Here is a 23,932-nt window from a genome sequence, read left to right on the forward strand (position 1 = left end):
GGGGTTTTTCCCTCCTGCACCTCCCGCTCCCAGCTGCTCTCACTGTATGTTTGGTGGAGAGGAGGAACTCGTGGTGCTCTGTGGTTGAGCAGTTGACATTCTGTGTATCGTTAAATCATGATCGCTCAGTAGGAAGCGGTTGAACATTACAAATTAATGCCCATGTTGGTTACACCGCTGAGCAGCACCTCCCTGCTGCGGCTGGTGTTCACCTCTACAGAGGCATGGGAGGGTTTGGGCCTGAGTGATGCCTGGGAAAGCCTGGCAGTGTTAAAACTGTGTTTTATTCAGTTGAAGGTTCCAATAGCTTTTATTTGCTCTTCCCTATCGAATCTGTGGTATATGAAGGCGAAGCCTGTCACGCTCTGGGGTTGTTTATCCCTCGATTAACTGGGTTTGCAATGTTCATGAGATTTCCTTTTAAAGCACCCCTGCTCTTTGGCAGATGTGACCCCTCCTTTCTGCCTTCCTCCTGGGGCAGATGCCACACAGGTCCACTCGCTCTTCGTGTGTAACCACAGCGCTAACGGCAGCGCTGCAGCTGCGGAGCCTCGTGGGTCTGCGGGTCCTGGTGCGACCTGGCAGACCCTGCTCATGGGGACAGGGCTGTTCTGTTCCTGCTGTGTTTCCTGCAGCGTCAGAATCTCTGCCACACAAAACACTGTTACACGCAGCGTACTCCAGATCCAGCCTCAGTAGGGCACCATGTTAAAAAGAACAACATTTTTACCGTATATCACTCATACACACAATTTAAACTTCATTCTGGTCCCGTGGCTCCTGCAGCATCTCCCTCCCCAGCCCCTCCTGCAACGTGCTGACGATTACAGCTGGAATAGGGTGGAAGGAGGAAATCAGAACAGTCTCTGCTCACCTGAAACCCATCAGCAAAACCTTTTCCTCAGGATCTGTAGCCCACATTAATTAGGGTGGAATGTTTGCTAATTGCTTGTGCTTTAAAATACAGATACCTGAGGAAGTAAAAGCAAAGTCAGATTTCCAGTTGAAGCTGCTTGGGGGCAGCAGTATGCAGTGGTGGGTTGCTCCCAGGAGTTTTTGTAGCCTGTATTCATTTTGTTGTATACTTAATGCATCCTTTCTTTTTAAAGATTTGATTCCTGAAGCTCCATACCAGCAAACAGTCTCTAATGTAGGGCTCTTGGTGGCAGAATCAATATTTACAATATTTCTTGCAATTTATGCTTTTCTCTTTATGTAAAAAATGTTATTTCTGTTACTCCAGTTGAGGCAGGAACGAGCATGATATATTCCAGGGGTTTCCAGCAAATGAAAGAAGTAAGATTTCAAGGTAAGCATTATGCGATTTCCTAATATGACTGCTGAAACTGTCATATGTGACAGATATGTTTGAGTGTCTCGGGATTTGGTACATCTCTTACAGATAAACAAGCATTATCTGTTTGTTCTGAATTTCCATTGGCATTAATGTTCCTTCTGAAAGAGTAAACTTGCCTTTTTCTTCTTTTTTTTGTAAAAAGAAACAGAACTGGGTGAAATGTATTTGCTGATACAGACTTATGAAAACAAGGTGTGTGTATGTGTATATAACACCATTCAGTGACATTACTCACCATTTTTCTTGCCTTCATGTGTTTTTCCCTAAGTTACATTTACGAACACAGCATCTGTCCTTAGTTTTCTGTTGTAACTTTCCCCCTGTGTGTGTCTGTATTAGAGGTCAGAGCAGACAGAAGTCAGGCTCTTCCCACTGTGGGTCTGCATCATAAACTTTTAGCACAATAGATACAGAAAAAAAGATGCTGTAATTGACTGAATGCTGATCTTGAAGGCATTTAAGTTGTAACCAGGAAATACCTGCTCACTGCACATAATATGTTTCTAATAGCTAGAAAACATTTAAAACCCCTTTCAGGTGTAGGTTTTAGGAGCAAGTGTCTTGTGGGGACAGGCTCAAGCATCTCCAAAGTTAGGGCTGACAAAATGAAATGTGGGCTGTAATTCTGCAGCCGCTGCTAGATGAGGGAAAATAACAGAGGATTTGTTCTGCAGTCTTCAAATTCAAATAAAGCCTTATCTGTGGTGCCTTTTGATCTATTGTGCACTATTTGTGTTCGGCAATTAGCTAAAGCAGACATTTATTTTCACTTTCCATATATTTGTAGACAATGGTGTCTCCCAAATTTAACATTTGCTTTAGCAAATGATGACGAGTTGTGAAAGTTCAAGCCATCCTATTCCTTTTTACAGTGTTCCTATGCCAACCCTAATTGTCAGGCGCACAGTGTTGCTCTGCAAGGTTGGACTCAGACTCATTCATGGAAATGAACAGTTTTAAAGGAACTTGTCAAAGTAAGGAGAGTGTCCCTTTACATGAGGAGAAGCTCTGGGTGGGAAATGAAATGGAGATGATCCGGAGGAGAGTGACTGCTGCGCCTGTCACCTGGGCACGGAGCCCCTGGGGATGGTTTATCTGCTGTTGGAGGCATATTTTCAGTGATTTCCACCTGTGGCATTGCCTACCTGAGGGCAAGCTGGACCCTCAGTTTGACTTGAGTGAAATTCGTATAGATAGAGTACATGCAATTATAGTGGGTTATGGTCCTGACGTTCCTCCCCTTCCTTCCATAGAGATGCACCTGAAGTGGCCATGTGAATGTATAACCCCCCCAGGAATAGAGCCGAGATGGATTTGCTGGTGCCAGGGCACAGGGGTGTTGTGTGTTTGACGTTCTGCTTTGCGATGCACTCTGCTGACACGAGCTGGAAGTAGTTCTGCTATTGCCCTGTGCCTTGTTTTCTGGTACTTGTTCTCCTGCCTGTCTTGACACTTGTTCTTGTACTTACTCTGCTCTGTTGCTTTTTTCCATACTTTGCTTGGATGTGCTGGATTTCCCAGACACCCACCCCAGCCTGCATGGGCACCGTGCTGTCCGCTGTCCCTTGCAGCAGCTGTGGGCATCTTGCTGCTGTAGCACAGTAAAGTCAGGTTTAATTTTAGAACTTCATCTCCCAGCTCGGACACACTTTGCTTGTTTCTTTACACGATCTTGTTTCTTTAATTTTGTTTTTCTCTCTAAAATTACATGGCTTTCTGGTTTAGAACTGCACATCCAAGGCTTGAACAAGAAACTCGAGGTATTTGTTGGATTTGGCCTTTGCAGAGCTTCTCCAATCCTAGTTAAAATCTTGAGAATCTAATTTAACAGATTTCCTAATTTTAAAAGCTTGTTTTTAGCGCCCTGTAGAACAGCACCTAGTGCTGATGATTTTGCAATGCGCTCTCTGCCTCCCAGGTCTTTTACAGCCACAGAAATGCCATCCAAGGTAAATCATGGGGATGTGATTCTAAGGAATTATGAAAGATGCAGTAGTCACCAGCTAAACCCAATCACAAAAAGAGACGAGCTACACCAGCGAGTGAAGTGCCTGCAACAGCCTGGAAGGAGAATGGCAATAATGAAAACCTGGAAGCAACAACTTCATACAGAAGTAAACGGAGAGGCGGGCTCTTTGTAAATGGTGATCTAAAAAGTGTTCTGGGTTGTGAGACCTCATTTCAAATGTATTCATTAAATAATATTTGAATCATTTAACAGTTTGAACTCTACTGCACTGCTCATATCTTCGGGGGATTTTTTTTTTTTTTCCCCAGTAACAAAGAAGTCTTTGTTCCTGCTCTGGGCTTGGACTGTGGCTTGGATATTAGTTGGAAACCCGATAGCCTGACATCGCTAGAAGTCTGTGAGTACAATGTGAGTCGTCTGCAGCCGGGATTAAATCAGGCTTTTGTAGGAGATGCTGAGGGGCCATGCGATGGAGAAGCTGGGTTACGATGGCAGGAGGTGTTTAACCCTTTGTGCCTGTGGCGGGTGACCAGGGGGGTGTTTGTAGGAGCGGCGGCAGCCAGCACTGTGCTTGGGTACCTGGGGCTGCTGCATGTACCCATTATCAGTGTGATTCCTGTTGGAAAAGCAAATAGCAACTTCTATGGATGAAATCTAGCCCCATGAGAAGGCCAATGGGGAGCTGGGATCCCTGGCAGAGGTGCACAGGCACCTCTCTGGCTGCAGGGTTCAGCACTGCACCCCAGATGCTGCCAGACCCAGCATTTCTGCCTTTGGGACACACTTCCCTAGTTCCAATGGGCAGAGGCACCGGTTTTTGAACTTGACAAATCGGAACTATGAGCCAAGGTTCACCAATGGCTCAGAAACATGAGTTGCTCTGTAAATCTTGTGAAGTAACATGATATATAATAAATACAGGAATATCTCTATTTGCCTGGAGGCTTCAAATTCTGGGCACCACGTTCTCAAGCGTTCCTCTTGCCTGCAGGACGTGCAGCTTGCCCTCCAGCTGAGACCAGGAGGTTGGGACCCCTGCGTGAGGAGCACCGGGAAGAGCAGTGTTACGAGTGACTCAGTGGTGGGAATATGCTGGCAGCATCCTGCGGGTGTTAGGTGGGAATGGGGGATGCCCAGAAGTGTGGGCCCATGGGAGCCTCTCTGGGAGAGGCCAGTCTGGTCCACGCTGGGTGAGTTCCTGTGAAATGGTGATGTCTGACACAGCATCCAGCAGCCCCCGCGGCTCCCCCAGCACAGCCCTGCTCTGCCTGGGCAGGAGATGGTGTCTTGCAAGTGCTGGAAGGGAAGGACTTAGAAACGCTGCATGTGGATGTCACGGGATGTCAGGATGTAGAAAGGAAGTGCTAAGGTGAATGCTCTCATGAAGCTAACAGAGAGAAAATGAAGCCATCAGGACTCTACAAAGCAATATTTGGTTCTCTCCCTTCACAATAGTTTAATTTATAAGATGATGAAAAATGAATTAACTTTAGTGGTTTGCTGGCATCGCCCACTGTGAGCCAGACTTTCCAGATGCTCAAAGATTGTTCCTGCTCCACCACGCTTACCTAAATTCCCACCTGGTTCAAGTTTAGGAAAACAACAGAACAAAGTCAGTCATACAAACTCCATCATAAAACACTGAGGAGAGTTACATGCAGATTATCTCGACAGAGGTACTTTTTAGATGTAGGTTTCACAGAGTTATTTTAAGAAATATAAAACTTTTACTGTTTCTGCAGCCAAACTAATTCTTTTGTGCTGTAAATATGATCTAATTTCTGCCACCACCACCCCCAGTGTGTAACCCTACAGGGTGGGTTTTGGAGATGGGAATTTGAAGGGGGGAAAAAGCCCAGGAGGTATATACTGTCATACAGTCTTTATAGATGGGAAAATCTGCTTTAGCATTTCCTATCATTTTTACTAACTGTACAATCCAACATTGTAGTATTTTAGCACTATCCTGGTTTTTAGTGATCTAAATTAGAAAAAGTTCAATGTGTGTTCAGTACACCTGAGTGCTGTATATGTCGTAGGTATTTCTACTGAACTGACATAAGTGGGACCCAATATACTCACATGATACAAAGAAGCTGTTTGCAGTAATGGAAAAACATACCAATATTGTGGAAATACCATGATCCATACTGAGGCACCTGGAAACTCAAACAGGGAAATACACAGCTTCAGGTTGCACAGTTGTAAAGGAAGTGAACCAGGTAGCCAGCCTTGCAGAAGAACAACCAGGAAAACCCTTGTGAAGGCCTGAGCTCTGAAACTGCTGCTGGTCTCTGCGGGAAACAACTGGAATAGTTTTAGTCTCTTAACTCTTATTATGCACTTTTTCAAAATGGGAAGCAGTCGAGTGCCTGAAGGAATTTGGTTCAAAGTTTCCAGAAATTTCCAGAACATTGTTGGCAAAACTGAGCAGGGAATATTTACATTGGTGTGGTGAACTTGTCTGGACACAAATTAGTTTTGCAGGTGAAATTGTCTTCAATCTCTGTTATGAGGCAGCCACCCCCAGCCACCCACATGGGGAAAAACAAGAAGCAACAGAGCAGGTCAGAACCCTGCTGGACTGCGGCCTGCCAGGGCAGAGCAATTCCACAACCAAAACTCTGCACCATTCTCAGGAACTGAGCAGGAACATGCAAATAGGTACCTTGTCTTCGGGAGGAACGTCTGATCTGCTGTCTGGTCCTGCTCTGTGCTCACTGCACTGTCCAGCTCACCCGATGGTATTACAGATTTGCCTTCTGAGTCAGTCCACCTGCCATATCTGCTGTAGTTTTGGGAGGGATAAGACGCGATAGCTTCCTGAACTGTTCCAGGCAGGAATGTTGACAACCTTCCCAATAATGTCAGCCACCAGACTTAGGAACCTGTCCTTCAGAATGCTCAAACCCTGTTCACTGAACATCCCTGAAATCCCTGCCAGGAAAAACCAATCGGCTTCTCTGCAAAGTAACTGGTGGGAGGCTGTGCTCTGAAGACAGGATCTGTCACCTCGGCTGCTGTGCGATGTGTAGCGGCAACTGAATGCTTTTTTTGTGTTGTTCCAGATGGCTGCACTCCCCAGCACTGCAGAGGTTATTTAGGAGCTCAAATTTATATACCTGAGGCCTGACATATTAATGAAATGGTGTCTTTATAGAGCAAGGGTATAAACACCACAGAGAAGTAAGATGTGGTTTTGCTTGATGGATGAGTTTAAAAGGCTCTTTGCTAATGGCGAGCTGGGCTGAAGCTTTTCCAGCATCTGGGCTTGTTTTGTGCCGTTTATGTGGTGGTTTCTTCCTTAGATCCTCACTGGTAATGAGCCCACACAGTTGATTGCTGCAGGGAGAAAAAAATAATTCTGAATAGGTTTGCTGAATAATTATGAACTGAGCTGAACTCTTACATTTGCTTACTAATTGTACGCTCCGTGATGTTTTATGTATGATGCATTCATTTTGTCAAAAAGGACTTTTTTTTTTTTTTTTTTTTTTTTGCTGAGCAGCAACTTTCCTGGGCGTGAGGTCCTGGGGCCCGGTGGTGGCAGGAGCAGGGTCCAGCTCAGCAACTGGTGCCATTTGCATTACTATTTTTTTAAAACATCACCATTTGGTTTTCAGAGCTTGCAATATGAAACCCCGAATCGTGCTATTGTCTTGAGAGCTGAAAGAAATGAATCCCCTCAACTCTGGATTTGGCAGAGGCAATTACTATTGTTAATTTAGAAAATGATCCCCTGCAGCTACAACTATTTAAATAATGCCTTTCCCTGCTTCCCAGGATGACCAGAGCCCAAAGATTGAAAGTAAAAATGTTTTATAAAATGTGCTTTTCACTACTCGGTACAATTGAGAGGTTTCCTTCTGCTTGGCTGGGTGAGAGTGACCCTTTGGACCAAAGTGCTCCCACGGTGTTAGTCCCATCCTAGCACTCCCCAGCTCTGTGCTGAAGGCTCAGAAGGACATAGGAGGTCTGTGGCCCTGGAGTATGTTTAGTCCAGAGCACTCTTGGACATTAACAAACAGTGAATGCTTATAAATAGTGAACATTTACAAACGTTAACAACATTAACAAATAGTGAACATTTACAAATGTTATCAAATAGTAAAGGAGCCTGTATAGTGCTGGTCTGGTGGAGGACCTTGCCACTTTGCTCATCTCAGCTGCTGCTGTGTTACAGTGCTGGAACTTCCAGCCTTAAAATTTGCCCCTGGAAGGGAGCATAGCCTCCGCCCACAGCAGAGGAGCAGAAAAGCCCTCTGGGGAAGGAGCATGCTGCTAGCCCTGGCAAAGACCAGAACAAAAGAGAGAGGAGGGTTAGTGCTTGCCCGGAAGCACCTGAGATGGTCAGTCTGTGGATGTCTACATCCTCCTAACTGCGTTCTCCTTCATGGCATTATTCTGCTCTTCCAGAGAGACTGTGCTGGCTCTGCTCAAGGAACAGGCAGATTCTGAATCTTCCATGAAATGCAAGGTAAATCTATATCAGTAAATATCCGTCTTTTCTGAAGCATAGGGGTCCCCCATCCCTGGCAGTGTTCGAGGCCAGGCTGGACGGGACTTGGAGCAACCTGCTCTAGTGGAAGGTGTCCCTGCCCGTGGCGGGGCGGGGGTGGAACTGGCTGAGCTTTAAGGTCCCTTCCAAACACAAACCAGTCTGGTCTCGGTGCCTCCGCCGTCGGGGCTCCTCGGGGCACCTTGGGGCACTGGCCACCGCCTGCCCGCCCGGGGGTGCGGCGGGCGCCAGGGGGCGCTGTGCCCGTTCGGAACAGCCAGCTCCGACGGCGCGCACGCAGGCGCAGAGCGGGGCGCGGCGGCGTTGCGGGGACACGGACACACGGGCCGGCGGCTCCCTCCTTTTACCCCCACCCTCCGGCCCCCGTGGCCGCCGTTCCCGCAGCGATGGAGCGGGACACCCCTCACACCCTGTTCCTTTGTGACGCTGTCGGGCCGCGCACACGCTCTGCGCCGTGCCCCGGTGCCAGCCCCACACCCCGCGGCCCCCCCGTCACTTTGCTATGTAATAATTTCCTTGTCCAATTCCATTTCTTCTCGAGTTCTGAAATCTCCAAGCCATCAGCAAGGAGGATAGTTCACATGAAAACTAATTACACAAAATCAATATTTAATCACAGCGCAGCATCCTGATCCTGCAGAAAAAAAATCCCCTTAAAACTCTCCTGCCATATACAAATACCGCGCGGGTGCTTATTTAATAGATCCCGGGGTTTTTGGTGGGAGTCATTTTCATTTTTGTTTTTTTTTTTTTTTTTTTTCTTTTACAGCACCGCGTGCGCGAGCCGCGCCTCATCCCGTCGGCACATTCTGTGCCCCGGACCCGAGAGGGGGTTTGTCCCCACGGGAACACTGGGCTCGGACTTCCCCGCTCCCGCTAACGCCCAGCTCCCCTCCGGCTGCCGGCCCGGGCGGGCCCGACGGGGCGCGCCGGGGGTTCGCGGGCGGTGCCGGGGCCGCTTGAACCGCTCTTGTCTCGGGCTGGCGGGGAGGGCGGCACTGGCCGTCCCGGTCCGGGTCCCTCCGGTCGGTTCCGGCCGCGGTGCCTCCCGCTTCCCGGGCTCCGCGGGAGCAGCGGCGGCGGCACCGGGCGCGGGGCGGGGCGCGGGGCCGGGCGGGCGGCGGAGCCACCTTAACGGCGAGCCCCGCCCCGGGCGGCGCGCGCTCATTGGCGCAGCCCCGATAGCTGAAATTCATCGCTGAAATGCAAAACTTGTTGCTGCTCCGCCAGCGCCGGGTGAGAGCGAGGGAGCGCGGCGGGGAGCGCGGCGCAGCCCTCCCAGCGCCCGCACGCAGCGCCGGCCTCGCCGCTCGCCCCGCCGCCCCGGCCCCGCTGCCGCCGCCGGAGCCCGAGCCCTGCGAGCCGCGGGCAGCGCACGGCGGGCCGGCGATGCGGCGCGCAGCTCCCGGGCGCCGGAGCCTATGAGCGGCGGCGCGCCGCCCCGTCGGCTCTCGGGCAGCGCATCGCGGCCGGCGCCGGGCGGGCAGCGAGCGGTGAGCCGCCGGGGCGAGCGCGGGCGGGCGGCCGGTGCCAGCGGCGCGGAGGCGCGGCAGGATGTGAGCGGAGCGGCCGAGCGGTGCGGAGCGGGACGGCGGAACGGCGCGGAGCGGAGCGGCCATGCCCTGCTGAGGAGCCGCGCAGGATGTTCGGGCTGGAGCAGTTCGAGCCGCAGAGCAGCAGCCGGAGCGGCGGACAGGCGGAGCGGGGCTTCGGCCAGCCCGGACTGAGCATGAGCGCGCACTTCAAGGCGCCGGCCTTCCCCGGCGGCGGCCCGGCGGCAGCGGCGGCGGTGGACCCGGCCCTGAGCGCGCTGGGCGAGCCGCCCCTCCTGGGCATGAACATGAGCCTGCCCGCGGACGCCTACGGCTTCCCGGGCCGTGGCCCCGCCGAGCTGCACGGCGGCGGCATGCAGCCGCCGGTGCACGGCTTTTTCGGCGGGCAGACGGCGCACGGCGGCCACGGCGGCGGCCACCACCCGCACCAGCACCCCCCGCACTTCGGCGGCAACTTCGGGCCCGACCCCGGCGCCTCCTGCGTGCACGGCGGCCGGCTCCTGGGCTACAGCGGTGCGCTGGGCGGGCAGACGGCGTTCGCCGACGGCTACGAGCACATGGCCGAGGGCCAGGGCGGCGAGGGCTTCGGGCAGCAGCGCCCCGGGAACCTGCCCGACTTCCAGCACCACAGCGCCGGCGGCTCCAGCCACGCCGTGCCGGCGCCCTGCCTGCCCCTCGACCAGTCCCCCAACCGCGCCGCCTCCTTCCACGGGCTGCCGGCGGCCGGCTCCTCCGAGCCCCACGGCCTGGAGCAGCGGCGGCTGCCTGCGCAGGGCAGCGTAGACTCGCTGGAATACAATTACCCCGGCGACGGCCCTGCCGGCCACTTCGAGCTGCCCGTGTTCTCGCCGTCGGAGCCCGAGGGGCAGCTGCCGCACTACGGTGGCGGGCGGCAGGTGCCAGCGGGCGGCAGCTACGCCGGGGCACCCGCCCTGCCGCGGGCACCGGGCATGGCCGTGGCCAAGGCGCACCCGCCGCAGCAGCACGGCGTCTTCTTCGAGCGCTTCGGGGGGACGCGGAAGATGTCCGCCAGCCTGGAGCCGGGGGCCAGCGCCAGGCACCCACTGATGCAGCAGCAGCAGCCGCCACCGCAACCGCCGCAGCAGCCGCCGCCGGGCTTGCTGGCCAGACAGAACTCCTGCCCGCCAGCCATCCCTAGGCAACAGCAAACAGAAGCCAATGCTCCCAACCCCAACCTGCAGGACAATGGGCCCATAATGCAGAACCAGCATGCACAGTTTGAATACCCTATTCACAGACTGGAGAACAGGAATATGCATCCCTACACCGACCCTGTGTTTAATATGCAGCACCCTCCTCCGCAACAGCCACCAAATCAAAGACTGCAGCACTTCGATGCCCCTTACGTGAGCGTCGCCAAGAGGCCACGGTTCGACTTCCCTGGCAACCCCGGCGTCGAGCGCTGTACCTCCTGGGGCAGCGGCATGCATGGCCCGGCCATGGAGAGCCACCTCTCCCCGACGGCCTACCCTGGCCTGCCCGGCGACTTCACCCCGCCGGCGCCCGAGGCCTTCGGGGGGCCGCTGCCGCACGGTGGCCCCGAGCACCCGGCGCTGGCGCAGCGCCAGAACGCGGCGCTGGTGATGAAGCAGATGGCCTCGCGCAGCCAGCAGCGCCTGCGGCCGCCCAGCCTGCAGCAGCTGGGGCACCATGGCGAGGTGGGCCCGCCCGGCGGCCTGCCCCCGCCTGCCTTCGAGCGCGAGGCCGGTGGCGGCCGTGGCTTCGACCCACCAGCACCGCATCTGGCCCCTGACAGCGCCTGGTTCGCGGGGCCGCCGCCACCTGGGGAGCTGCTGCCGCGGCGCATGGTGGCACCGGGGCTGCCGGCCGAGGCGGCCCCCCACGAGCTGGGCCTACAGCCGGGTGGCACTGCCGTGCTGTTCCGGCCGGGCGCTGGCGGGCTGGGGCTGCAGGAGCCGCTGCGGATGGCGGGCGAGGGGCCAGCACAGGCCCTGCCTTCGCCTGGTGTCCACCCGCCCTTTGCTCCTGCCATGGGTGGTCTCTCGCAGCTGCAGTCGCCGGGCGGTGGCGTGGCATTGCCCAGTGCCCCCGCCGAGCGCCGCGGTCCTGCCGACTTCGCTGCCCAGCCCGGCTTCCCCTTTGCGGCGGCGGCGCGGCAGCCAGCGGCTCACGGGGCTGCGCCCGCTCTCAGCGCCTCACCGGGTGCGTACCCACCACCCCCACCTGAGTTCCCCCCGCCGCCACCGCCGCGGCCTGCCGCCAGCAAGCTGGGCGCCCTCTCGCTGGGCTCCTTCAGCAAGCCGGCCAGCAAGGACAACGTCTTCGGGCAGAGCTGCCTGGCCGCCCTCTCCACCGCCTGCCAAAACATGATCGCCAGCCTGGGCGCCCCCAACCTCAACGTCACCTTCAACAAGAAGAGCCCGGCCGAGGCCAAGCGCAAGCTCAGCCAGGCCGAGCCTGACCCGCCACCGCCCGCTGCCCCAGACTACTTCCCGCCGGGGCCACCAGCCGGCGGGGGAGGCGCGGGCAAGGCACCGGGCACGGCCCCGCTGCTGCCCGCCGAGAGCAGCCTCTCGCCCGGCTTCGCGCTGGAGCCGGCGGCCAGCGGCGAGGGGAAGGCGGGTGGCGGGCGGGGGCGGGGCCGCCGGAAACGGGACAGCGGGCACGTCAGCCCTGGCACCTTCTTCGAGAAGTTCTCGGCCACCGAGGGCAGCGGGGCTGGTGTCAGCCCGGGGCAGCCGGCAGCTGCGGGGGGCCCGCCGGGGGCCGCAGGCACAGAGCGTGGTGGGGGCACCCCCCATGACAAGCCCCTGACATCACCCTCCTGGGGCAAGGGCGGCGAGCTGCTGCTGGGGGAGCAGCCTGACCTGATGTCCTCCCTGGACAGTGGCATCCAGAGCGTGACCAAGTCGGACGGCAGCTCCCCACATGTGGACTTTCCCGACGAGGTCAGCACCAGCTACGGCAACGAGGATGAGGTGTCCTCCAGCTCCGACAATGCCGCCTCCAAGCCCACCCGCAGCCCGCTGCTGGGCGGCTCGCCCAAGCTGTCCCGCGGGGAGCACGCACTTCTCAACGGACAGAAGCCCCTGGCCCTTGGCCTCCTCAGTACATCTACCTCGACCCCTGACAGCTATGGGCTCAGCACCACGGCGGGCACCCACCCTGGCACGCCGAGCATGGAGCAGGTGCGGACCCCCACCAGCACCTCGGCCCAGGACGAGATCCACCCCCTGGAGATCCTGCAGGCACAGATCCAGCTCCAGCGGCAGCAGTTCAGCATCTCGGAAGACCAGCCCTTGGGGCTGAAGAGCAAGAAGGGGGAGTGCGCGGGGCAGAACGGGGACAGCGACCTGGGCAGCTGCTGCTCAGAGGGTGTCAAAGGCACCATGAGCACCATCGACCTGGACTCCCTGATGGCGGAGCACAACTCCACCTGGTACCTGCCCGGTGAGAAGGCCCTGATGGAGGGGCAGGAGGAGGACAAGCCCATGGTGCCCTGGGAGAAGCCCAAGCCCCCGAATCCCAGCAAAGAAGGTATCCGTCATCCCGTGCGGGTGCTGGCCCATGAAGGGGGGATGGTGGGCAGCTCGGGGAAGGGGAAGTGGCAGGTGGTAGGGCTCTGGCCCTGGGGCGCTGGGCACACGCTGGCCTCAGGCCCATGGTGGGGACCTCAGTGGGTGCTGGGTGCATTCCTGCACCAGACTGGGGCCACAGGATGCCGGGTGGCTTTGCTGGGGGGGCCAGTGTCAGGGATGAAGCACCCCCTGCCCAACCAGCACCGGGTGATGCTGGTCCATGGCATCTCTGCCGCCATCATCCCCATCGCGCCTCCTGTGGAGCGGCTGCCCCCCTGCGAGGCTGGTGTAGGGTCTTGGGGTGCTGAGCAGGGGGCTCCAGGTGAAGCCCCAGCCATGCTTCCCAGGCATGGGGCACTGAGTAGGGGGCTCCCCACAGAACCCTGTGGGTGTGGGGTGCTGGGGGGGGGCTCCCCAAGCCCCACACTGGCCAAGCCTTCCAGCCATTTCCCCCAAACTGTCAGAGGGCTTTTCCTGAGCCGTGCAGACACGCTGGGAGCGGTGCTGTCCCTCCGGTGCCAGGTATTTCCCTGCTTGCAGTAGGAGCCTACCAGCGGTGCAATACTGAGCTGAAAGGCTCTTAACATTTTTTTTTTTTTTTTATTTTCTTTAATAGGAAGGCAATTTAAAACAAGGCTCTGGCTCTGCTGGTAGAAAACTTGCTTAGTTGACAGATGTTTAATTTCAACATTAGTTGTCATTTTTGATCCTTCCCCATGTCCAGAGGGCATCATAATTCCCCAAGCTCAGGAAAAAAAATATTTTAATGGAAAGCCCTCTATTAGAAAAGCTGTTTAAGATAAAGATTATTATAGATTCAACTGGCTTCTATTTTATCTTATCAAAGCCATATTTTCCAGACTGCCTGACCGTGTGGGTGAACATTACAATAGGTGCAAGTGCACGTGCTGCTACGTGGACGCACGGAGGCAATTTCTGATGTGCTCTAAGTACACGTGTGTAATTTATGCGATATAAACTCATTATTTTGCCTAGGAAAGTTGCTGGTTTGGTGCCGCTCGGGTAGTTTGAAATGGTTTTCATTACAGCTGGTGGCACAGACTGACTTTTTACAGTCCTCCGCGTTTAGTAATTTCGCTAAGGAAGGTGTTGGGAAAATCAGGAGGGAGCTGGTTTGAAAACTGGGCGATTCCCTACCCCTGGTTCTGGTTGGCTTTCCAGCTTTGGCTTTCTGAAGCGTGAATCCTAGCCCCCACGGTTTGTCTCTTTGTTCATGCTTAATGCCCAGCGCAGGAGCCTCTCATTTCAAGCGGGAGTGTTTAGCATGCACAGCAGACTCTGGGAAGCCCATCAGCATTCTCCATGCTTCACCCAGGCAAGGACATAAATTGGTTTGTTTGGGGCCCTTCTTTTCCATTTTTAAATGGAGTTGCACACAGCATCCTTCCTGGCCCCTTCTCTTTTATTGTTTCTTGTACACAACATCTAGATCTGACTGGATCAATAGCTAGTTAGCACAAATCACAGTTCCTGTCACTTCTACCTTGGCAGACTCAAATACATATATACGTTCTCTCACAATACACACACACCCCGTTATATGTGCCCTCACACATGCATACAGATCTGCAGAGCTGCACTCCATGCTCTATTTAGAAATAGATTTTTAAAGAGTAACTTAGGGATAAAAAAAATTAATCCTGAGCAGTGATTTAATCCTGAGCAGCACATTTATTAAAAGTGTAATTTGGCTTAAAATTATTTATATTTTGTGTATGTGTGTCATATGGAGCGATGCTTTCTTTAACGTCTTTAGCAGCACTCCTACGTTCACTTTGATCACCGCTATTCTTAGTAACATCTAGTGAAATAAGTAATTGCTTTCTGGTCACGATAACCACAATGTTGCTGTTAAAACAGTTCATCACTTGGAAGGAAAACCATTTAATCAGTGTTCCTATATAAGGATATGTTTTAGTATTTCAGAGGCTTAACACAAAATAGCAAACCAGTTTTACAACAATGCAGAGAGGCACTCATTTTGTTTCACACTTTAGTCACTTGAAGGATTTGAATGGGCTGGTTCTTCGGATGAGGAAATTCACACAGACCAGCAGCGAATTTACTTTAACTGTTGTTGGAAGTGATAAAGATACAATAGATGAAACAGAACAGGCTGTTGGTAGAAATAATTTAACTTCACATTGCGGTGCCCCTGAGTATTTGAAACTGTGTTGAAGACAAGGCTTATTTATCCAGTGGCCGAGGTTTTAAGTCGTTTTGACCGGCTGGGATTTGCATCCAGCAGCTCCCCCGTGTACAGGGGCAGGGTGAACGCGGGCAGCGCTCCTCCGAATTCCCAGCAGCTCCTGACCGTGCTCAGAGCCGTTCCCCGTTTGCAGCAGTGTGCGGTGTTAATAAGGGTGAGGCTGGTCGTTAGCCCCAAGTTCACACAGCCACTGGTGGTGGCTGCTTAATCCCACCTGCCGTGGCGGAGGACGGCGCTGGGGCATTGACTCCTGGTGTGGCCCTGCCGTGCACCGGCGGCTCGGGGCAGGCAGGGACGGGCGGAGGCGAGCGGCATCCCATCGGCGGAGCGCTGGTGCGCGTCCGGCCGCATTCCCACCGCGCTCTTACGCGGAGCCGGGGACCGGCGGCTGCGGTGCCGGTGGCGGGGTGCAGCTGTCACGGGCAGGCTCCCCAAACCACGGCGGATTGGGAACTTTTCAAATACTCGGCTATTGCCCGGATTACGGGGGGATACAACTTGTTTGAGTTGTTTTAGTGGCTGGTCGGTCACATTCCTTACGGCTCATCTCTTTTTTCTCCAGCTGGCATTAACAGGATTTCCTCATACCTGGCAATCTGTGCCAGCTGTGAGGTTTGAAGGTGGCTGGGAGCAAATAACGTTATTTCAGACACCATGCTGTGGGTGCCCGTGTTATGTGTCCACACCAACACCATTTAGTGATGGCCTTTAGCGAGCCCTGTGTGAGTGTGCACATTTTGTTTCTGAATTTAATATTATTAATGCTGGCTGGATGTTGCTCTTTCCTGAAATGTGAATTTTCCATGAGGAGTTCTCTCGGATACATAATGTGTTTTATGTAAAGTGGCTGATAGCTTGGGATTCCTCCCCCCCCCCCCAAAAAAAAAAAAAGCTTTCTAGGATTTCATGTCTTCCTCTGCCATGCAGCCAGAGCTGGGAGTGAGATACAATAACAGTGAGTCCAGAGAGGTTGTGTTGACTTCAGCACCGCAGCTCTAGCTGAGAAAGAATAACCAGATCAAATTAACTTAAAAACCCCGGTCCAGTTTAATGGGGTTTTGCTTTGGCTGGTTTGGCTGAACCAGAACAATTTCCCCTTCAGTGCAGTGTTGATCAGTGTTCTCTAGAAACCCAGCAATCAGGTGGTGGCGGGGCTTTGTTTATAGTTTTTAATTGAAATTTTGAAGGTCCCATACTGCAGATGTCAGGTGAAGATGTCCCTGTGTAACCCAGAGCCATGCAGGTGCTGACTGGAAAAGATCAGAATGTGTTCAGTGGCTCGGTGGCTGTTGGGCTCCTCTGTCCGAGCTGGTGGGCGCGGGCAGTTTGCAGCATGGTTAGTTTCCATCTCTGAGTTTTTGTTAATATTTCATCGTAACACTGAACCTACCCCTTGAATGAGCCAACAGGCCAGAACTCTTGACAAGCAGCGTCAAATGTCTGTAAATTACCACCAAATACATTAACAAAGGTCAGGTTTGGTCCAGATGCAGCGAGGAGCCTTTGTTTTCTTTCTCTTCGTACTATGTTCGTACTATGTTCACAGCTAATAAAAGCTGTGTGCTTTTATTTTAAATACTGCTAAATTCTGTTGGAGGCTTTACCAAGGGACTGGTTGTGTTACTGAGACTGAGTTTGTTAGACCCCTTGTGAGGTATTTCAAACACGTAAATATCATTGCAGGCAGCGTGTGATTGGAACGGGTTTTGTGTAGTGAGGACGTTGGAAATGAGTTCACAGAGACGGAGCTCAGCGCGCTTTGCAGCGATGGATCTGTGATTCCTGACACTGCTTTGTTTGCTTGAAAGGGCCGTTTAAACTTACACAAGGAATTTTAACAGTTAGTGAAAAAAAAAAAAAAAATGCTGTTGCCGTTGCCAAGAAGTTACGTGATCTACTCCACAGATATGAAATACACATCTTTAATAAACTCTCTGGATTAGCATGCAGATTTATGAGGACAGAATACTCTCGTTGCATATCATAGGAGAGAGTTCAGTGTGCATGAGGTTTGGGTTTAATATGATCTTTTAAACTCTTCTGACTTGTTAATAAAAATGGAGAGGTTGCCCCTGCCTGGCTTCCTGTGGATGACAGGAACACTCTATTGTTTACTTTGAGCGACTGTCATTTTTAATGTTTTCTAATAGAAAATGGTCCTGTTTGGAAACGTTTTCCTTTGTTTTATAAACACTCTGCAGGAGAGTGTTTGTAGACCTTTACGGCAAACATGAGAGAGGCAAGGGGCAGAGTTCTCAATAGTATTTGCTGTTGCTGCTGTAATGCACTGAGATATTTAATGCAGGAAATGTGTGAATTTATTGGCGTTTCAGTAACTACCATAGCCACCCTGTTTGCCTTTACATCCATCCATCCATCCATCCTTCTGTCTGTCTGTCCATTAATTTTTGGTCTTTATATTTACCTGTTCTGCTTATTTTAGTGGATTGCACTGAATTAATGCGAATGACCGATTTGGTGCTGTCTTTGGTGTTATTTTATGCTGGCATGTTCAGTTGTGAGGTTAGTCTTTGCTGGGTTGTTCTGTGCACACTGAGTGTGAGCGAGTGCGTGAGACTGACTTTGGGGGATTTATTTCTTGAAATTGGTGTGTGAGTGTGCTTCAGATCTTTACATATGATGTAAAAGGAAATGAATTAGACTTAATATTTATATATGAGCTTAGATGACAGCACAGATTTATTCTGATCTGTGATGTATTACACCATGTCTGCTCTTAATTTTTAACGTGCGATACCTGTGTTTTTACCCTTGAGCTAGTGGAATGCCCTGCCATAAAACTGCAAATAGCTTTTTGCTAAAAAGCAAAAAGCTTTTTGTTATTCATGAGCAATACCTACAGATGCAGTTTGTTGTTACTTGTATAGAGGAAAAGATAAGGCATTAAACAAAAGTCTAACCTAAAAGTATATAGGCTGCTTTTATTTGTAACAGCTGACTCTAGCTGCTGCAGTGTTCTGTACGAGGGAAAGGTTTTGCTACAGCAAAATGTCTTTATGTGGCCATATAAAATTTTAGTACTAGACAAATTACTGTGCATTTTCAGTCTGTGGTTTCTTGTGTATTTCTGTTAAATACAAGTGTGAGTGGAGTTTCCACAGAATGTGTAGAGCCAGCTCTAAATGAATCTTCAGGTGGCCTGACACAGATGCTTTTTTAATGCTAAATTTACTGAAATACCATAAACAGTTTAATTACTTAATTCCTAGAGCACATTGAGAATATGAGGAAAGAGTAGCCAGGCTGTGGGTAGTGGGATCCTTCCCTGTTTTATCACCAGCAGCAAGCAGATCGTCCTTCCCGTGCTCTGGCTGGAGCGCTCTGTGTGCAGGCGGCACGGACACCGCGCAGCGGGCACCCGCTGCCACCCGGCTCCAGCACTGTCAGTCAAACTGTCCTGGCTTTTCCCTTGGAAAGAGCAGAGTTTGTGCCTGTAAATATGTGCTTACAGTTTGCAGGACATTTTAAAGATTGGTGCATTGGGTTTTTAAATACAGAATTATTCTGGTTTCATTTATTTGAGGGGTGTTTTAGAAGCGAGTGCTTCCATTGATGAGGTATATTTAGAACATGGGTTGCTTGTGCACTTCCTCAGACCAGTCCTTGAGTAAGGGATGCAGGGCAGGGCACCCTATGGAAATCAAGTAGGTGAAGCTGTGGAATGTTCAGGAAACTCAAGGTCTGTCCTGACCTTCTGATCTTGGTTGGATTTCTCAACTTTTAAAAGATAAATCTGAATTTTTGCTGTTCTGTAGATGGATGCAGTTTGCACAGTGAGACCATGACTAGCTTATGTAAAAATGCTGGTACTCTTTGTAGTTAGCTGCTTCTCTTTTGCAAAACACTTTCGCGTTGGTGCAGTTAAAACATTACGAATTATTAGTGACCCTTTTTAATGCAAAGATATTATTTCTTTTTTAAAAAATATAAATATATTTTATGGATTATGTGCCAATGTTCCAAAGTCAAATACCTTTTAAATTTAAAGCTGAGAATTGAACAGCTGGAGGTCTAATCCATTAATTTTTACAAGCTTTCTTAATACTTCAAAGTGAACATCTTAGATGACTTTGCTTTGCTGCTCCCCTCCAGCACTCCTTCTCCTTGTCTCCCCCCATGCCCTGCCTTCTAAGTCTTCACGTTCTGCTCATCTCCTGGCAAATGACAAAAGCACGGGCGTGTGGGAAATGCATTTTCCGTAGTTGCTGTAATGAGTGGTAAGATCTAGAAATGCACCCTCTTAGTGTGGCACTTTTTATCCATATACTGATACGAAAATACTTTGGTTGCTGCTTTTCTTATGGTCTTCTCCCCCGTACTTGGGTTATTTTGTGTGACGGTACAAGTGTCATGGTAAGAGTGTGATCAGCAGCTGCGTGTACTGGGCTTATGGCCTTGCGAGACACCCGACTCTGACCTACAGTGCATCCCTCTCCCATGGGACTGGGTCTGATCCATGCTGGCCATTTTTAAATGAAGTTTTCCTACATCCTGTCTTGCCCCGTTGGACAATAGCTGTTCTGTCACACCTTACGCTCTCCCTCCCCAAGATGCACGTGTCTGTCACTCACGGGAAGCTCCTGAGGTGAACCGTGCCCTGTCTGCACGCTCACCTTCTGCTGGGAGCCTTCACTGTTTGGTTTCAATTTGAGGAGACGTATTTGTGTCTGTTCAGTATTTAACAGAACAGCGCAGTGCACGACACCGTGCTGTCTACGTTCTTACTAGCTTTGAAGATTTGTCTAAAGAAGCTTTTTTTCTTCATTTTGGTAAGCAGAAATCTAGTTACATTTAAGAGTCGCTTTGATAGAATTTTTTACATTAAAATAAATACAGTTTATTTGAGTTTAAACACAAAGAGCACATGTGTGAGCTCTGACGGGGTTCTCCTGCAGAGCATGGTGTTGGGGATGGTGCTTCGGCCCCGTTCTTGTGGCCACTTTGCTTGAACTTGTGGATATTTGTCTTTTCTTCCCCCCATCCTGAGCTTTTAAAAAGCGAGATGAAGAAGCTGAGTTGCTACCTTTGTTTCTTTTCACTCTCTTACCTTCATTTCCGACTGCTGGGCCTTTAGGACTTGATCACAGAGAAGCCTGGAATCAGTCAGGAGCTGGGAGACAGCGGTTTTTTGTAGTAAAATATATGTTTTCAGAGTTAAGTCTGCATTTAATTAATTTTGTGAATTAGTATTCAGAAAATATTAGAAAGCATTTGTATTGCTAATAGAAAGATCATCCTGAGGCTGAGGAAGCACAGTTAATTGAAAAAGCAGCCATTTGTAAAGTGAGGAAGATTTTAAAACATTTCATACCCTAATTAAGAATATACTCCTGATTTAAAATTGAGAATATTAATTCGCTGTGTGAAGCAAATACATTAAACACTCCTGAAAAGAGTCATATCCTTCCTTCCTCCCCTTGATCCTCTCCCAAAATGCAGTTTGAGAAAGGCACCACTTTTTCTCTTCTTTTTTTTTTTTTTTTTTTTCTCCTGTAGCCTGAAACCATTTTGCTAGAAAGATGTAAATGCTCTATTCCCATATTCCCATATTCTCACCGGGAGTGAAGGCTGGGCCGGGGATATTACCTGGTCAGAATTTTAGCACCTCTTTCCTAGAAAAATCTTTCACTAATTTTTGTTTGGGGCGGTTGTGATCTTCCTCCACGATGACATTTTAGAGCCTTTTGGTCTTGGACAAGAGAGGTGTTGGGAAACAGGGATGCTGGAGATGAAGGTTGTCTGAGAGGCGCAGATGCGCTGCAAGCAGGGCTGTCCCCAGGGAGCAGGGCTGAGCCTCCCTCCCTTCCGCTGCTGGAGATGATGCTGGGATTGTCTGTCTGGTGAGAGCAGGCAGGAGGGAGCGTCTGCCTGAGTGTTCCCGGCTCCTGGCTAGATGGCACAGTTGGTCAAGTCATTCCCATTGCACTTACGGATACTTGGGTTTATGGTTGATTTAAATTGCTGTGCAGTCCATATTCAGGTCCCACTCTATTATTATTTTTATTATTTAAGATCATATTTATTGTGCCATAAATTGACACAGTGCTTTAGAAACCCGGGAGATGTTCCCACTGCTAAAGATTTACAGTCCAAACGAGAGAAATCAGGCGGCGTTTGGCCGTGTGGCTGCCAGAGGAGCCTCGCCGCGGTGCCATGGGGGCGTTGGCAGAGGATGCTGGTCAGGCCTGTGGTGGGGTCCCATGTCGGCAAGAGCTGGAGGGACCTTGGGGATGAGTCTGGGCACTTGGGTGCCCGTCAGAGGCTGGCACCTGGGACTGAACGGTGCCAGATGGAGCATGCCACTGGGGTCTGGCTGCGATGGTCAGGCAATGTGTGTGGGCAGGGGAGAATGTAGAGCTGAGAGTGTCTTGTCCTGCTTGGTAACCTCATTTCTGCATCGATTACTTCTTCTGCCAGTGTGTTTGGTGAGGATGGTGCAATTGTGCCGCTCTCCCCAATGCAGCTTTCTCCTCTCCTGGAAAAGCAACAAAAACCCGCAGTTATGGCAGTTGTGATCCAGTGTGTGAGTGAATTTCTAAATGAATTTCTCAGTCTGAGCAAGAGGAAAAGAAATTGAAATGATGTGGAAGTAGCTTGATGCGAGGTGGGTTTTCACTCCTCCTCCAGGCGCCTGGGGATGGAGCACCACCGCGGGTGGGCTCCTCTGCTCCACTGCTCTCCTCTGGGCGAGAGGAGAGGAGGGTCCTCCCCCACCAGGACCTGAGTGAGGTCTGAGGTGTCCATCCTCTGGTGTGACTCCAACCTAGAATGGTCTGGATGTAATAGTGCTGCACACAGGGTGTCCCTTGGACGTGTCAGGCAGTCAGGTAACTGTTCGCATCTAGTAGTTTTGATCTGACTCGCTTGTTTTGTTAATTTTTATCGGTGCCAACATGTTAGGCTAAAAAACTTTTTTTGCTTAATCTGAAAATGCTCAAATTTCACACCAAACAATCTTAAAAGCAAGAAAATAATAAATGTGCCTATTGTTTGTATTCTACAAAAAAAAAAAAAAGGAATTCCTCAGTAATCATAACAAAAATTACTACAATCTACGAGACAATACTTCTGAAACACTTCAAAAATAGTATTGTCTTTCAAAGTGCAAAGCAGCTGGTATTTTATGATGGAACAGATTTTATTGTTGCTGGATATAGGGTCAAACACTTGCAACACATTCTTGATTTAAACAAACCAAAAACATAAGTGCTTTTTTGAAGATAAAATCAGTATGATTTTTTTCCCCTGGATGCTGTAGTTCCTTTCTCTACCTCTAAATATAGGCACATGCTGTTCTTTTTATGCTGGGTGGAACAGCTCGCAGCCCAGCTCCCTGTGCTCTCTACCACGCCGTCGTTTTAGAGGCAGAGGAAAAAATAGGACTGTCTCAAGTGTAATTAAAATCGATAGGAGCTATTTTGAGATAGGCAGATAACAAAACGAGAGAATGGCAAAACACTTCTTCATTCTGGTTCTTTTTTATTGTTATTTACCATAACTGGGAAGTTCTGAACCATCATCGTTAATTCCTTGTAGCTGTCTGCAGATCGGGTGTGAGTTGTGATGGCTCTAAATGCTGGGGATGGGATGGTTGGAGAAGCCGCAGGGAGCTCAGGGCAGCTGTGATTGTTTGGTTTGTCTTTGCTTTTACACTTTGTGCATTAGCAGCATTATACATTACATGGTAAAGGGGTTTGTCCTGTGCTTGAATCCAGTTAACGTGCTCTGTCCTGGTTTCACTTACTTCAGCTGAGGTGTTGTAGGAATTGCAGGAACGGATTTGCCGCTTGCAGCCGTAGGCTTCGGAGTGCTCCAGGTTCTGGGATGCTCTGGGTTCCCGGGCGGGTGCCGTGCTCCGGGCACCCCAAGGTGCCGATGGATGCCTGGCCACTGCGGGCTGGCAAATGCCACCTTGGAAACGTGGGGTTTAACAGAGCAAAGTTTTGCTCCAGCTGATTTTCCAAATCGTCCTGTATTTTCCTGTGTTCTTTTCTGAGGTGGTTTATGTCAATGGTGCTGAAATACTGGAGTTACAGAAGAGATTAAAAATCTCTCCCTTGAATTAGACAAGTGAGAGCTGCAGGAGCTGGAGGAACACGCAGTTGGAGAGACTGTGATACAATTATGTTTTTATGTCTACCTGTTAAGCGTAATGAAGGGTTGGTTGCTGGCCTTAAATTTGGGCAAAGCTTACTGTAAAGCTTAAAATCGAAGTAGATGCCTGTAATTACTGTTTTGCAGTGAGGAGTATGGCGAGGTGAAGGGAATAACAACTACTCATTGTCCAATTGCATTTCCATAACTGCTGCAAATGTCTGTTTTGAAAGATAAAATTTTTTGTTATACTGATTTTCAGAAGTAAGCTAAGAAAAACCAACAAAGTGGGGGAAAAAAGAGGTGAGGAATGTCAAATGAACAATGCTTAGAAAACACACAGCTGAGTGCTTTTGTGAGCCCCGCTGCATTGTTTGCAGAACCAGTTGATTTGTTTATGAAACACAAGGCCAGTAAACTTTGGGTTTGTGTTTATTTGGGTTTGAGAGAGTTGATGATAAAATGAAGAGTACTAAAAACATTGAATTTAATGTTTGCTTTTATTTGTCCTGGGTTAGGCAAACCTGGTAAAACACTGCTCCGTCAGTGCCAAATCTGCTTTTTTGATTCTTGTTGCCTGATGGCAATACATCAGCAAACTTGGATCGTGGGGTCAATTGTTTGACATC

At 50.7% G+C, this 23,932-nt stretch overlaps 1 protein-coding gene across 1 annotated transcript in view; it reads left to right on the forward strand.

Annotated features, from left to right (window-relative positions):
* The first annotated feature begins 9,062 nt into the window (after nucleotides 1-9,062).
* The window catches only part of MN1 (MN1 proto-oncogene, transcriptional regulator), a 34,971-nt gene continuing 20,101 nt past the window's right edge, over nucleotides 9,063-23,932 (forward strand). Inside the window, exon 1 of the mRNA XM_030501330.1 lies at nucleotides 9,063-12,917. Coding sequence (XP_030357190.1) covers nucleotides 9,488-12,917 — 3,430 coding nt within the window. The 5' untranslated portion in view covers nucleotides 9,063-9,487. The remainder of the gene's footprint in view (nucleotides 12,918-23,932) is intronic.

The sequence above is a fragment of the Strigops habroptila genome, chromosome 11 (assembly GCF_004027225.2).
Source record: "Strigops habroptila isolate Jane chromosome 11, bStrHab1.2.pri, whole genome shotgun sequence".
Lineage (NCBI taxonomy): Eukaryota > Metazoa > Chordata > Aves > Psittaciformes > Psittacidae > Strigops > Strigops habroptila.